The 12,315-nt window shown below is 43.1% G+C and overlaps 1 protein-coding gene across 1 annotated transcript; it reads right to left on the bottom strand.

Annotated features, from left to right (window-relative positions):
• Nucleotides 1-4,976: 4,976 nt before the first annotated feature.
• LOC149991464 (sperm acrosome-associated protein 5-like) lies at nt 4,977-7,059 on the bottom strand. The gene is made up of 4 exons (XM_090265143.1): nt 6,921-7,059; nt 6,326-6,484; nt 5,220-5,298; nt 4,977-5,116 (listed from the first exon to the last, which is right to left on the bottom strand). Exons 1-4 carry the CDS (start codon nt 7,057-7,059, stop codon nt 5,017-5,019), a joined length of 477 nt encoding a protein of 158 aa, XP_090121269.1. The 3' UTR covers nt 4,977-5,016.
• Between the last annotated feature and the right edge of the window lie 5,256 nt (nt 7,060-12,315).

Here is a 12,315-nt window from a genome sequence, read left to right on the forward strand (position 1 = left end):
GGAGGGAGAAAGAGAGGGTGAGAAACATCAATGTAAGAGAGAAACATCAATTGGTTGCCTCTCATATGCACCTCAGCTGGGTACTGAACCTGCAACCTAGGTATGTGCCTTGATCAGGAATTGAACCAGCAACCTTTTGCTTTGCAGGATGACACCCAAACAACTGAACAACTCCAGCCAGGGCTACACTGCCATCTTGACTGGAAGCCAAGATGTTTGTATTTTCATGTCCCATATGAAATTTATGCTTATTAAAACATACCTCCCTAATTACTTTGAGGCCCTGAAGCCCACAGAGATGTGCCAAAGTCTTCTATCATTTACCATTACAGGGTATCCTGTTACCAAACCAGGTATGATTGCCTGCCTCTTTGAAGAGAGGACTTTGAAGCATAGAGAAAGAAATCCCGAGTTTGAATTGTACAGGTAAATAAGAAATGAACAAGTGGGAGATGGTGAGGGACTGGACATCTTTGAAGGCTCAGAAGTCTCTTCCTAAAGGATATGAACTTTTTTTTTGTTTACACCAAATTTTTAGTTTTGTAAGTTGGTATCTGATGGTAATCTTCAAATGAGAGGGTGAGAAACTACACTTTAATCCAGCCTGTATTTCTGCATAATTCTCTTGGTCACCTCAGTTATTTTCAGCTTTCTTGAAAGTATATTTTCATTCTATATGAGTCCCCTCCCTCCAAATCCTGGATCTACTGTATTTTCAAAATCCTTTCTTCCTACTCATGGCTTCCTAAACCTATATTCACCTTCTGTCATCAATTTTAAGGTATTTTTTTCTTAAACAGTAAAAGTCACTCATATTTATTACTTTTCTGTTCCAATTTTTATTAGAGAAATTTGGGGTTTCCCCCCCTCAAGCTCAGAGTATAGGAGAGACATGCACTTCTGACTAGTAGATAGATGTAAAAGTTAACCCCACCAGAAGTCTGCTTATGGCAAAGGTGTATTCACAGGGTATGGCTTCTTATTCTTCTTTCTATAAGTCTGGCAAGTTGATGACCAGCTGGAGAGGCACCAGGAAAACCAAAACAGACACCTGAGGCAAGCTATATCCAATAACAAGAAGAATGTAACTTAGGAGATAGGTCATGAATGTCATGGATTTGCAAACCCGCTTTCTCAGAATACATGGGTGGTTTCTTTATCACACATACCTTATATATATGACTCCTATGGGAAAAGTTCTACAGATAATTTAGCCTTACTGAGTCCTAATAGAGGCTTTATAGCAGAGAAATGTTATGAATGTAATGAATGTGTTAAATTATTAATTCATGGCAGGTATGGGAAAAATGGAATGAAATCCCATCACTATACTGTGGATGAGAGAAGTCATAATCATAACCCATCCTTTGTTCAGCATAATACAACTCAAGCTGGAAAGAAAACCTATTCATTCCTGAGTGTAGAAAAACTCTCCACAAGAATTTACTCCTTACTGCAAGCAGGAGAAAAAAACTCACGAATGTGCAGAATTCAGAAAAGCCTTCATTAAGAAGGTACACATCAGCCTGGCTGGTGTGGCTCAGTGGACTGAGCGTCAGCCTGCGAACCAAGTGTCACTGGTTCGATTCCCAGTCAGGGCACATAATTGGGTTGCACGTCAGGTCCCCAGTTGGGGGCGCAAGTGAGAGGCAACCACACAGTAATGTTTCTCTCCCTCTCTTTCTCCTTTTCCCCTCTCTGTAAAAATAAATAAATAAGTAAACAAACAAATAAATAAATTTTAAAAAAGGTACACATCAGTGTACATAAGAGAGTGCACACAAGAGACAAACCCTTTGTCTTTAAAAAAAAGATTTTATTTATTTATTTTTAGAGCGAGAGGGAGGGAGGGAGAAAGAGAGAAACATCAATGTGTGATTGCCTCTTGCACACCCCCAACTGGGGACCTGGGCTGCAACCCAGGCATGTGCCCTGATTGGGAATTGAACCGGCAACCCTTTGGTTTGCAGGCCGGCACTCAATCCACTGAACTGCACCATCCAGGGCAGGAGACAAACCCTTTGAATGTAACAAATGTGGCAAATCTTTCAGAGAGAAATCAGCACTGCATATACATCAAAGAACTCATACAGGTAAAAACCTGTATGAGTGCAACAAGTGTGTCAAAACCTTCTAAGAAAAGACAAAGCTCATTATACATCAGAGAACTCACACAGGAGAATGGTCTGAGTGTGGGAAAATCTTCAAACAAAAGGCACACCTCAGTGTACACCAGAGAACACACACAGAAGTTAAACCATATTAATATAATAGATATGGCAAATCCTTCAGAGAGAAATCAATACTGTGTCAATACCAAATAACTCATACAAGAGAGAAACCTTACATGTGTTCAGACTGTGAAAAGTCTTCACCCTTTAGCTGAGTCTCAGTGCTCATCAAATAATTCATACAGGAGAAAAAACTGATGGATGTACAGTATGTGGAAAAATCTTCTCCCCGAAGTCATGGTTCATGTTACATCAGAGAGCTCATGCAGGAGAAAATTTTGAGAAATTCTATGAATGCAATGAATGTGATAAAGCTTTCTTCCAGAAATCATATCTCATTATTCATCAGAGAGTTCACACGGGGAAAAAAACCCTATGAGTGTAATGTATGTGATAAAGCTTTTTCCCAGAAATTATATCTTGGCTATATCTCATTATACATCAAAGGACTCATACAGGAGAGAACACCTATAAATGTGATAAGTGTAGTAGAGCCTTCAGTGAGAAGTCAAAACTCACTCTACACCAGAAAATCCACACAGGATAAAAACCCTATGACTGTCCTGAATATGAGAAAAATCTTCTTCCAAAAGTTAAGGCTCATGATAGATTAAAGAACTCGGGGAAGAGAAACTTTGTGACAGTACTGAAAATGAGAAATCCTTCATAGAAAACTCAAAGAAAAAGGAAAAGATGAGATGGGTGATCATGCTTTAGCTAAGGTGGTCAGGCAAGACCTTTCTGAGAACCTGACATTTTGAGCTTAGATCTGAAATGAGGTGCAAGCCATACTAAGGCTAAGAACATTTCAGGCAGAAGGAATAGCAAGAACCAAGGTCCTAATGCAAAAACTTGGCCTCTGTACTTGTTTTCCTGGGTTTGTACTGAAAGACTATTTTACATCAGAGAGGTTGTTCAAATCTGTAATCTTTTGAAGCCTTGAATGTATGAGAGCCTTCAGCTAAAAGCCAAACCTCACTGTAAATATTGGCACAGTATCAACGGAAACCCAATTTATTTCGATAAATGTAGTCCTATGGAAATAATTAGGGAAATATTCCATTATTAATACCAAATTCTTGTAGAGAAATTAATAAAATATATTATTAAGAATAGCTGTTTGGCATCTCTCATAATGGGGAACAAGTACCATGTACAAGAAAAAAAGGTTTACCAATGGATACAAAGTTACATATATTTTTTAAAGATTTTATTTATTTTTAGAGAGATGGGAAAGGAGGGAGAAAGAGAGGGAGAGAAACACCAATGTGTAGTTGCCTCTTGCTCCCCCAAGTGGGTACCCAGCCTGCAACCCGGGCATGTGCCTTGACTGGGAACCGAACCAGCAACCCTTTGGTTTGCAGGCTGGTGCTCAATCCACTGAGCCACACCAGCCAGGGCCAAAGTTACACATTTAAAGATAGCCACTAAAGGAACAATGATTATAAATATGCTATAAATGTTATAACTTATTAGAAAGGATGCATAATCAGAACAATGTAAAGAAAAAAACACTATGGCATCAAATCCAGTTTCCAGAAGTAGCAACAATTGATAATACGACCCCAGCTTCTTTTATGGTCAAGGTTTTGGGTGTGCTTCTATATGTGGGCCTTCCCCCTTTCTGAGCTTGATCATGTGGTCTTCCCAGAAATACCTGATAAGGTTTTAGGAAATTTGTTTGTTGCTTAAAGTCACCAGAGTTCATTTCCACTGCTCTTGATGAATAACTATCACATTCAGAAATTGGTGCAAAGAGTGATGGCACCCTTCATGAACCCTCAAGGAAACGTGAGATTTGGTTATCTAGACCAGTTGAGGCTGAAGGCAGAGGAAATCCAGTTGGCATTAAGGATGGGGGCTTGGGAATTCCTTGACATCCAGTGGCAGATAGCTGCTTTACTGACCATCTGTGCTTAACTTGGATGAAGTAAACACTGAAAACAAGGCTCTGAGTAGATGAATATTGACCCCCAACCAAAGAGTACGAAGGACGTGAGGGACTGCTTCCTCATGGAGGTGGCTGCTTTCAGTGTGGCTGGCGGCACAAAGAAAGAGTGGCAAGTTCAGATTCCTAAATTCCCTGCTCAAGACACAGACTAAAACCCAGGCAGTCCATAAAAGGAAATTATTACCTTGTGAATTAGTTGAATCCTTGGACTAAATTCCGAATCTATCATTTGAAACTTAAGATACTGTTTGTGAAAGAGGGAGTGAGGATTGAGAATTAGAATGGTAATATGTGGGAGCATGTGGAAGAATGTGAGTACTTTAAACTTTTATTTCCCACTGAGCTTCCTGAAGAGATTGTATCTGCTTTAATTAAAGACCCTATAGTGCCCTCAACTGAGTTTTTAAGGGAAGCCAATTATCTCCACACTTCACTTCATGTGTTTTACAAACAATTCATTGAATTCTCCCGCAAGCGCATGAGATAGTTACTGTTATTATCATCCTCATTTTACAGATGAGAAACTGAGGCACAGAGATATTAAGTGCTTCCCTCAAGGCACATAGTTTCTAAGTGGTAGGGATGGTATTTGAACCCGAGAGTACCTATGCTCTTAATCACTACACTATGTTCCACATTGTACAAACTTGAGTGATATGGTGTCCCCTGATTAGAGCTCTTAATATATGAATCTGATTGAATGGGGGTATGTCCAGGCATTAGAAAAATGAAGAGTCAAGCATCAGAGGTCTCTTGCATTTTTTATAGGTACCATCCTTTATTAAGTCCACAACAGAAAGAAAAGGAAATAAAATCTCTGTCTCTGGGAATGAGTCATGAAGTCATTCTCTTTGTGTCAGGTTTTGCATGCATATCACACCCCTTGAGCCACTCAGATAAATCATGGCCATAACAGTGCTTGATCCAAGAACCCCTGGGAAAAGGAAGGAGAGAGGGAGGATGAAGTGGACAGGCTGATGGGGGGGTGGTGCCACTATCCCGGCTGCCCAGGGTCCAAGCTATTCCCATGAATTTACCAGGCATTCATACCGTTCGGTGAGGACACTACCTGCTTGGCACACAAGATGTCATCCAGAATATGGTGGTTGAGAAGGTCTGGAGGAAAGAGAGGGACATAATGATCTCATGCACTGGAGACAGGGTGACATTGTTTGTAGGGCCCAGGGATTCTGGTTTTCTTGGGGCCTGAATAACATCAACAACTACATTAGCTGATTCTGGGTAACCTTTATTTACTTGTCAGCTGGTTATCTCACTGCTATGTTGGCTGGTTCTGTACAAGCTTAACTCATTTTGACTGGTCCTAGATGACTTTAACTGTCATATCGGCTGGTTATGAATAACCTCAACCACCATATTGGTCAGTTCTGGACAACCTTAAACTCCATGTTGACCAGTGCTGTATGACTTCAACTGTCATTTTATGTGACATTTTATGTGAATGATCTCAACTGCAATGGTAGCTGGTCTGACATCATGTCAATCACCATGTTGGCTGCTTGGGAAGCTACTCACCTGAAAGTTTGGTCAGTCCTGGTGACTTTAAACACTGTATTGTCAGGTCCTGGATGACCTCGACTCCCATTTTGACTTGTTATGATATGAGTGACCCAAATAACCTGTTTCCATTTTGATCTGTCTTGGACAACCTCAAACACCATTTTGGCCAAACCTGAACAACTTCTACTGCTGTTAAATTTTGTCCTTAACAACACTACAATCTTATCTGGAAATTTCTCTCCTTTATGCACAGAGGTACCTTGTTTCTGTTCCTACAATTAGATATCTGCTTCTTCCCTCACCGCAGGAAATGAACAGCCTCAACCCCAAATCAGGGTGAGCTCCTCAATTCCAAATGAAGCTAAGTTTCCTGTTTCCTAAGTCCCAGAAAACTGAAGCCTCCATTCTGGGTGAGGTTTGGGAGCTCTGAGTCCTCCTAACCTAGACAACATTTCAGTGCAGTCTGGGTAAGGAGAAAGGGTGACGTTTGTAACAGCCCAGGCAACTCTGCTCCTTTCCCTATTGTTTTTCTGCTTGTTACTGGATATTATGCCTTAGATAACTTTGCCCTCTGTGTGTTGGGGCCAGGTAGGGTTTCAGGGTATCCCCATTACTGTCTCACCACGACACTCCATGTGACAGAGGTTCTCAGTGGGTGTAACACCATTGTCACACCACCAGGCAGAATTCAGCTGGAAAATGCCGTAGTCACTGCTGCCATCAGGATTGTGGTTCATGAAGGAGGTGTTAAAGCCACTCTCATAATGTGCCATGCACATCCCTGGGGCAGGGAGAGGGAAGGTAGCAGGTGGGCATGGGTTCTGGGAATAGAAGAGGTTAGGAAGAGGGGGGTGGGGACTGGGATGATTGTCATCTCAGTTGTGGGTTTGATGATCTTTGTTTGGTGGTGGTGTTGATGTTGGTAATTTTGGTGAGATGTCAATGATAGTAGTGTTGATTGTATTCATGGTTGGTAATAGCAGTGATGATATTGATGGTAGTGATGGTGTTGATGGTAGAGATGAGGGTGATGGTTGTGAAGGCAATGATGGTAATAACATTAGAGTTGGTTAAATCACTCGTCACAGTCAGTCAGGGGGTGACTGAGAGGATTATGTCCTGACATGGGGAGGTGATAAATGACAAGGGGGGACCTGTATCTGAGTGTGGTGGGAGGTTAGGGTTATAGGTGGGACACGGGGCAACTGAGATCTCACAGTCTCCAATGCCGTAGTCTTGGAAGCCATTGAGGCCCGCCTTCTCCAGCTTCATTGCCAGGTCACAGCGTTCATATATCTTGGCATCCACAGTGGCAACTATGGTCAAAGTCACCACCACAGTGCCCCAGGCTAGCATTATGAGTCCCACAAGCCTTCCTAGCTGGCTCCTTGCTCCAGACTCACCATGTAGTGTTCAGAACTAAGGCATTCTGGAACTCTGGGCTTTATGAGAAAAGACCTAAGTAACAGATATTCTGGAAGACAGAAGCCAGAGGGCTGGACACCTCACTATCTTCTTCAGTGCCAGCTCTGTGACACACACATGCGCACATGCGTGTGTGCACACACTTGGAAAAAGAAAGACACTGACATATGCATAGAGATGGAATCAGACAAAAACAGGGAGAAATTGAGATGTCAGAGATACAGGGGGGTGGTGCTGGAGACACACATAGGACAGACAGGACTCATGCTCAGCCCACATTCCTCTACAACCCTTAACACTGTGTCACTCTACTGTTAATTATTCTCTAGCACTTGGTTACTTCCACTTCCTTTTTCTTTTTTGTTACTTCCATTTTCACTCATTTGTCCATCACCTTCATTCCCCTCCATTCTGCTGAGTATTCAGCTCTGTTCATACACTGTGCCTACTACCACCTCAGATTCCTTGTGCTTTGCAAAATGTGGCCACCACGCCCTCACTCTCTGTCCCCCATTACCTTCATTTACTCATTTCTAGCACATCTTTCACTTATTGTGCCATGTTTCACCCTAATTTACTGGAATCTGCCTCACATTACTCCCATTCGACCACACTCTGCCCTATGTTACATGTTATATGTTATATATTACATGTATACACATTCTATTGCTTTTTCATCTTCATTCTCATTCTATCTTTTATTCCTTTTCACTTACATGGCCTCTCATCCACTCATATTCATTCACAGCGGGTTTCCTATTACTACAATTCCCTCTCTACTTATCATTATCCAGATTCTCTCACATCATATTCCTTTTCCACTTCCATTCACTCACACTCATTTTCTACTCTCATTCCCACTTCCTGACACTGCATCAAATGACTCCCGTTTACTCTCACATGGCCCATCCTTCAGCTTTGTTCATTGACTTTGGACTTTGGACCTCATTTTTCTCCCTTATTCTCTCCCTGTCCTTTCTTCATCTCTGTTCTCTCTGATGCTGCCCCCCATATTTCCCCCATTTCCTGAACCTGTGCCTCATATTACTCCTAAACACTAGCTCAAGTTACCTAGGTATACTCCCTCTGTGCTTGGCCACTTCCATACTTTCTCAATTTTCTCTTCATTTCCTCCATTTACTCTCACTCTGCCTTTCATTGTCTCATTCATTTAAATTCACTCCCAGTGTAATCCCTACTTCCAATTATCACTCCCATTCTGCTCCTGATTCAAGTCTAGTTGCTCCCATTCTGCCCCACAGTACACCCATTCAGTCACACTCTACCTCAAATTCACCACTTTTTGCTCACATCAGGCCCAATTTCCCCCATCTTACTCCTCTTGGGCCATGTGAGTGGACCTTCATTGCCTCTCCCTTTGCCTCACAATACCCAGTTACCCACCTTCCTCTGCCCTTTACTTCCATTCCCTCTCACCCTGCCCAACAATGCCTTCATTGACACACATGCGTCAGTTCTTTTGCCTGGACTGATTCACACCGGGATCCCTGTACATTCCTGGAACACTGCCCTGTATTACCCTTATCTAATCCCAGCCTGCTTCTCATTCACCTTTTGTCACTCTCTTTCCCCTCATAGTATGCCCACTCAATCTCAACCAGATTCACGTATTCATAGTCTACCATGGATTCGTCTCCATTCCCTTTATTCTGTCCATTGTGCACCCCATTCTTCCCTCTATGTACCACATTACCTCCACTCACTCCTACCTTCCCCTGAAATTCACTCTCTTTGCTCATACTGTACCTCATAAACCATCCTTCATTCACACTGTAATCCTTAGTATTCATATAAATTCTAATGCCCTGTCCAATCCATTCATATTTACTGCCTTTTCATTATCCCATTCACTCACAGTCTGCTCCCGCTTTAACTCTTTGTCACTTAGATTGTATCTCATTTTCCCATTATTTACTCATTCTCATCCATAATTTCAGATTAGGGCACAATCTAATGCATAGTTACTTCCTCATTCTGCCCCACACTACTCACATTTACTCCATTCTACTACTCTTTCACCTCCATTCCATAGTCCTTTTCTCTCGAAATTCATCCCCAGTTTGTCCTTCACTCACCATTATTCACCACCCTCCCAATACCATGTGTGTCATGTTTACTGACACATCAACCAAGAGAGAAAAGTCTGATGTATCATTCAGGATTTGGTTTGATTGCACATACCAACACCACTACAAATACCAGAGGCTTTAAATGAGGAAGGGGATCCCTCACTTGAAGACAGATTGTTCAAGGCAAGCATGACAGCTCCAAGGTCAGCAGAGAACTATCTTCTGTGCTGTTGCTCCATAAAACTCACTTGCTACCTCATGGTCCAGCATGACTGCTCACAATTGAGAACTGTCATCCTTTTGATAAAATGTATGTTAAGAGCAACTGTAATGATGGCTCACCAGTGAGGTGGAGGGCCTTTGTGTGGGAATGACACAGGTGCAGACTTTGTGGTGGGACCATCTGTCAGCTTTCCACACTACTTCACCTAGCTACCTGCTGCTTAGGCAACTGTATGAGGAGGTCTCACATGTAGGGACTGATAGTAGAGGGTGTCTAGGAAAGAGTGGGGGGCCCAGCTCTGCAGCTTATGGATGTGTACTGTGAACGCTGGGACAGTTTCTGAGGGGCCGTATCACTGGCTCAGGAACATTTATGGAGCTGGCGGCCACTGCACCCCAACACCCACCAACCCTAAAGAACTTCCTTTGTCGTGGGTGTGTGTGTACAAACAAGGTGGTAGGGAAATGAAGTTTACAGGCTGGAAGAAGCTAAACTAGGATGAGCCTAAAGGCCCAGCCACTTTTATTTTCTACTTCCAAATGCATTCAGAGGGCTGATAAATTTTGTATCCAGAGGTCTGAGTTATTGCCCTGCTTTCTCTTTTTGCTTTGTCTCCTAGGAAGCCCGACTTATATTTCTGGTAAAAACATTCCTTGGTTAGTTTCAATGCTTTTAGAATGAGGACCCTCAGATACTTTCTGGGAGTTCTGTGGGATAGTGAGTAAACAAGAGTATTATTGGGTGGAAGTTAAGGATCTGACCTTGGGAAACTGTGAACTTGGGAAAGTTACTTAGTCTCTCTGTGATTCAGTTTCTTTATCTGAGAAGTGTGGAGGATGTGTAGGACTGTTCACAATAGTGGGGGCTCTCTGAGGCAGATCATGCCATGTGCTTCACACAGTGCCTGGCACAGAGGGAGATATTGAGACAGGTCTGAGCCCTCATTATCACCTGTTGGGCCTGTTGGCAGGAGCCTCTTCACCGATCTTCCTGTTTTTACTTTTGCTCTCTGCAGTCTGGTCTCAACACCATCTTTTTATTTCTCTTATTTAAAAAGTTTTATATATACACAGTCTAATTTTATTTAAATAATCAGCATCATCATTTATATAGCAGTTGCCATGTGCCAGGCATTGTTCTAAACCCTTTACAATTATCAACACATTTGTCACCACAACCCTAAATAAGTAGGTGTTGTCAGTACCCCCGTTTTATAGATGAAGAAACAGAAAAGAGAAGTTGAATCATATCCTAGGTTACACAATTGGTGTGGGTTTGAAACGAGGTTGTCTCCATCATGGTGGTCTGTTTCTTTTTTGTGTTTTGTTTTTGCTTCTGTTTTCTCCCCTATTGTAGTCCCACTATCTCAAACACTACTTGCCAAACAGAAGGTACTTAAGCAAATTCCTGTGGAGCTTATGTTCTAGTGATGCAAGACAGGCAAAAAACAGAAGTCAAATATATGTGTATTTTTAACATTAATATATGTTAGATCACTTCAGACTGGTCTTTTAAAAATCTGATCCTTCTCTGGCTGGTGTGGCTCAGTGGACTGAGCACCAGCCTGCAAACCAAAGGGTTGCTAATTTGATTCCCATTCAGGGCACGTACCTGGGTTGCAGGCCAGGTCCCCAGTTGGGGGGCTCATGAGAGGCAACCACACATTGATGTTTCTCTCCCTCTCTTTCCCCCTCCCTTCCCCTCTCTCTAAAAATAAATAAATAAAATCGTAAAGAAAAAATCTGATCCCTCTTATAGCACTTCCCATTAGGTCCAGAATGAAACATGAGCTCTGTTCTTCGCAGAGGAGGCCCTACAGCATCTGGTCCGTACTCACCTCTCCCTTGCACACTTCCTACACTCCTAATACAATGACACAATTTCTTGTCCTCCAAGACCCCAAACTAGGTCCTACCTCAGGGCCTTTAACATCTGTGCCCTCCATCAGAAACCTCTTTGCTTCAGATATTTGTGTGACCTGACTGCCTAACTATTATCTCCGATGAAAGGAGGTCGTCCCTACACATCCAGAGGAAGCAACTTGTCAACTCCTACTTAACACATCCCCTTCGCTCCGAAGTGTGTGCGTGTGTGCGCGTCCTAGGTCGCCGTTTATTAATTCGTCAGCTTCTGGTTTGCCTTTAAACGCTTGACTGTCAACTTCCAGCTCTAGCCACTGGATGGAGCCAGAGACCTTTCCCTACCTCCTAGACTACGTCCACGCCTTGCAATTCTGCTTCGCATCCCATCTTACTGTTCAATTACACCTGCAAACCCGATGCTACCCTCCAAATTCAGGACACCAAAATCCTGCCTGCTAGAATTTTCCTTAATTGGGTACTTCCCCTCCTCTCCGTAAGAAAATTGGTCTTGGAAGTTTTAGGAATGGCGGTCTCCGCAGGACAAAATAAAACACCTGCTTGAAGGGGCCACCCTCCAGGGAAGGAGGTGCGGTGGGCGTAACCATCTTCTTAGAGTGACATCACTTGCGCGGCCATCTTCCCTCTGCGCCTGCGCCTGTGCTGCGTCCGTGTTGCGCTCGCTTTGGGCGGCGGGAGGGGGCCGCGTGTTCACTATTGGTGGACACGGGCTCCAAGCTCCAACTGAGCGTGCGCACATGTGGCCCCTGCAGCCCTGTAGGCTGCAGAGCCCGAGTTGGTTCCGAAGCGGAAGTGTTTCTTGGGGCTAGTTCTTGTAACGGTCTTCTTTGCAGCGAGCAGAAACTCTGTTGTGGAGAGTGAGAAAAAGAAAGGTTGAGGGCTCTAGTGCTAGGGGTAATGGGCTGAGTGATGGGGAATTCTGGGGGGGGGTTGTGGGGTGAATGATAGGGGGTCAAGAGGTCAGTGAAAGATGGTCTTTGGGCTCAGTGGTAGG

Source organism: Furipterus horrens, unplaced genomic scaffold, assembly GCF_987537825.1.
Source record: "Furipterus horrens unplaced genomic scaffold, mFurHor1.1.pri manual_scaffold_17, whole genome shotgun sequence".
In the NCBI taxonomy this organism is placed as follows: Eukaryota; Metazoa; Chordata; class Mammalia; order Chiroptera; family Furipteridae; genus Furipterus; species Furipterus horrens.

Excerpts from the sequence above, each read along its gene's own strand:
- LOC149991464 (XM_090265143.1), bottom strand. The coding sequence starts at position 7,059 with ATGCTAGCCTGGGGCACTGTGGTGGTGACTTTGACCATAGTTGCCACT. Across the intron at positions 5,299-6,325 it reads CTGTCACATGGAGTGTCGTG|ACCTTCTCAACCACCATATT; the intron begins GTGAGACAGTAA and ends TCTTTCCTCCAG. Across the intron at positions 5,117-5,219 it reads CCGAACGGTATGAATGCCTG|GGGTTCTTGGATCAAGCACT; the intron begins GTAAATTCATGG and ends TCCTTTTCCCAG.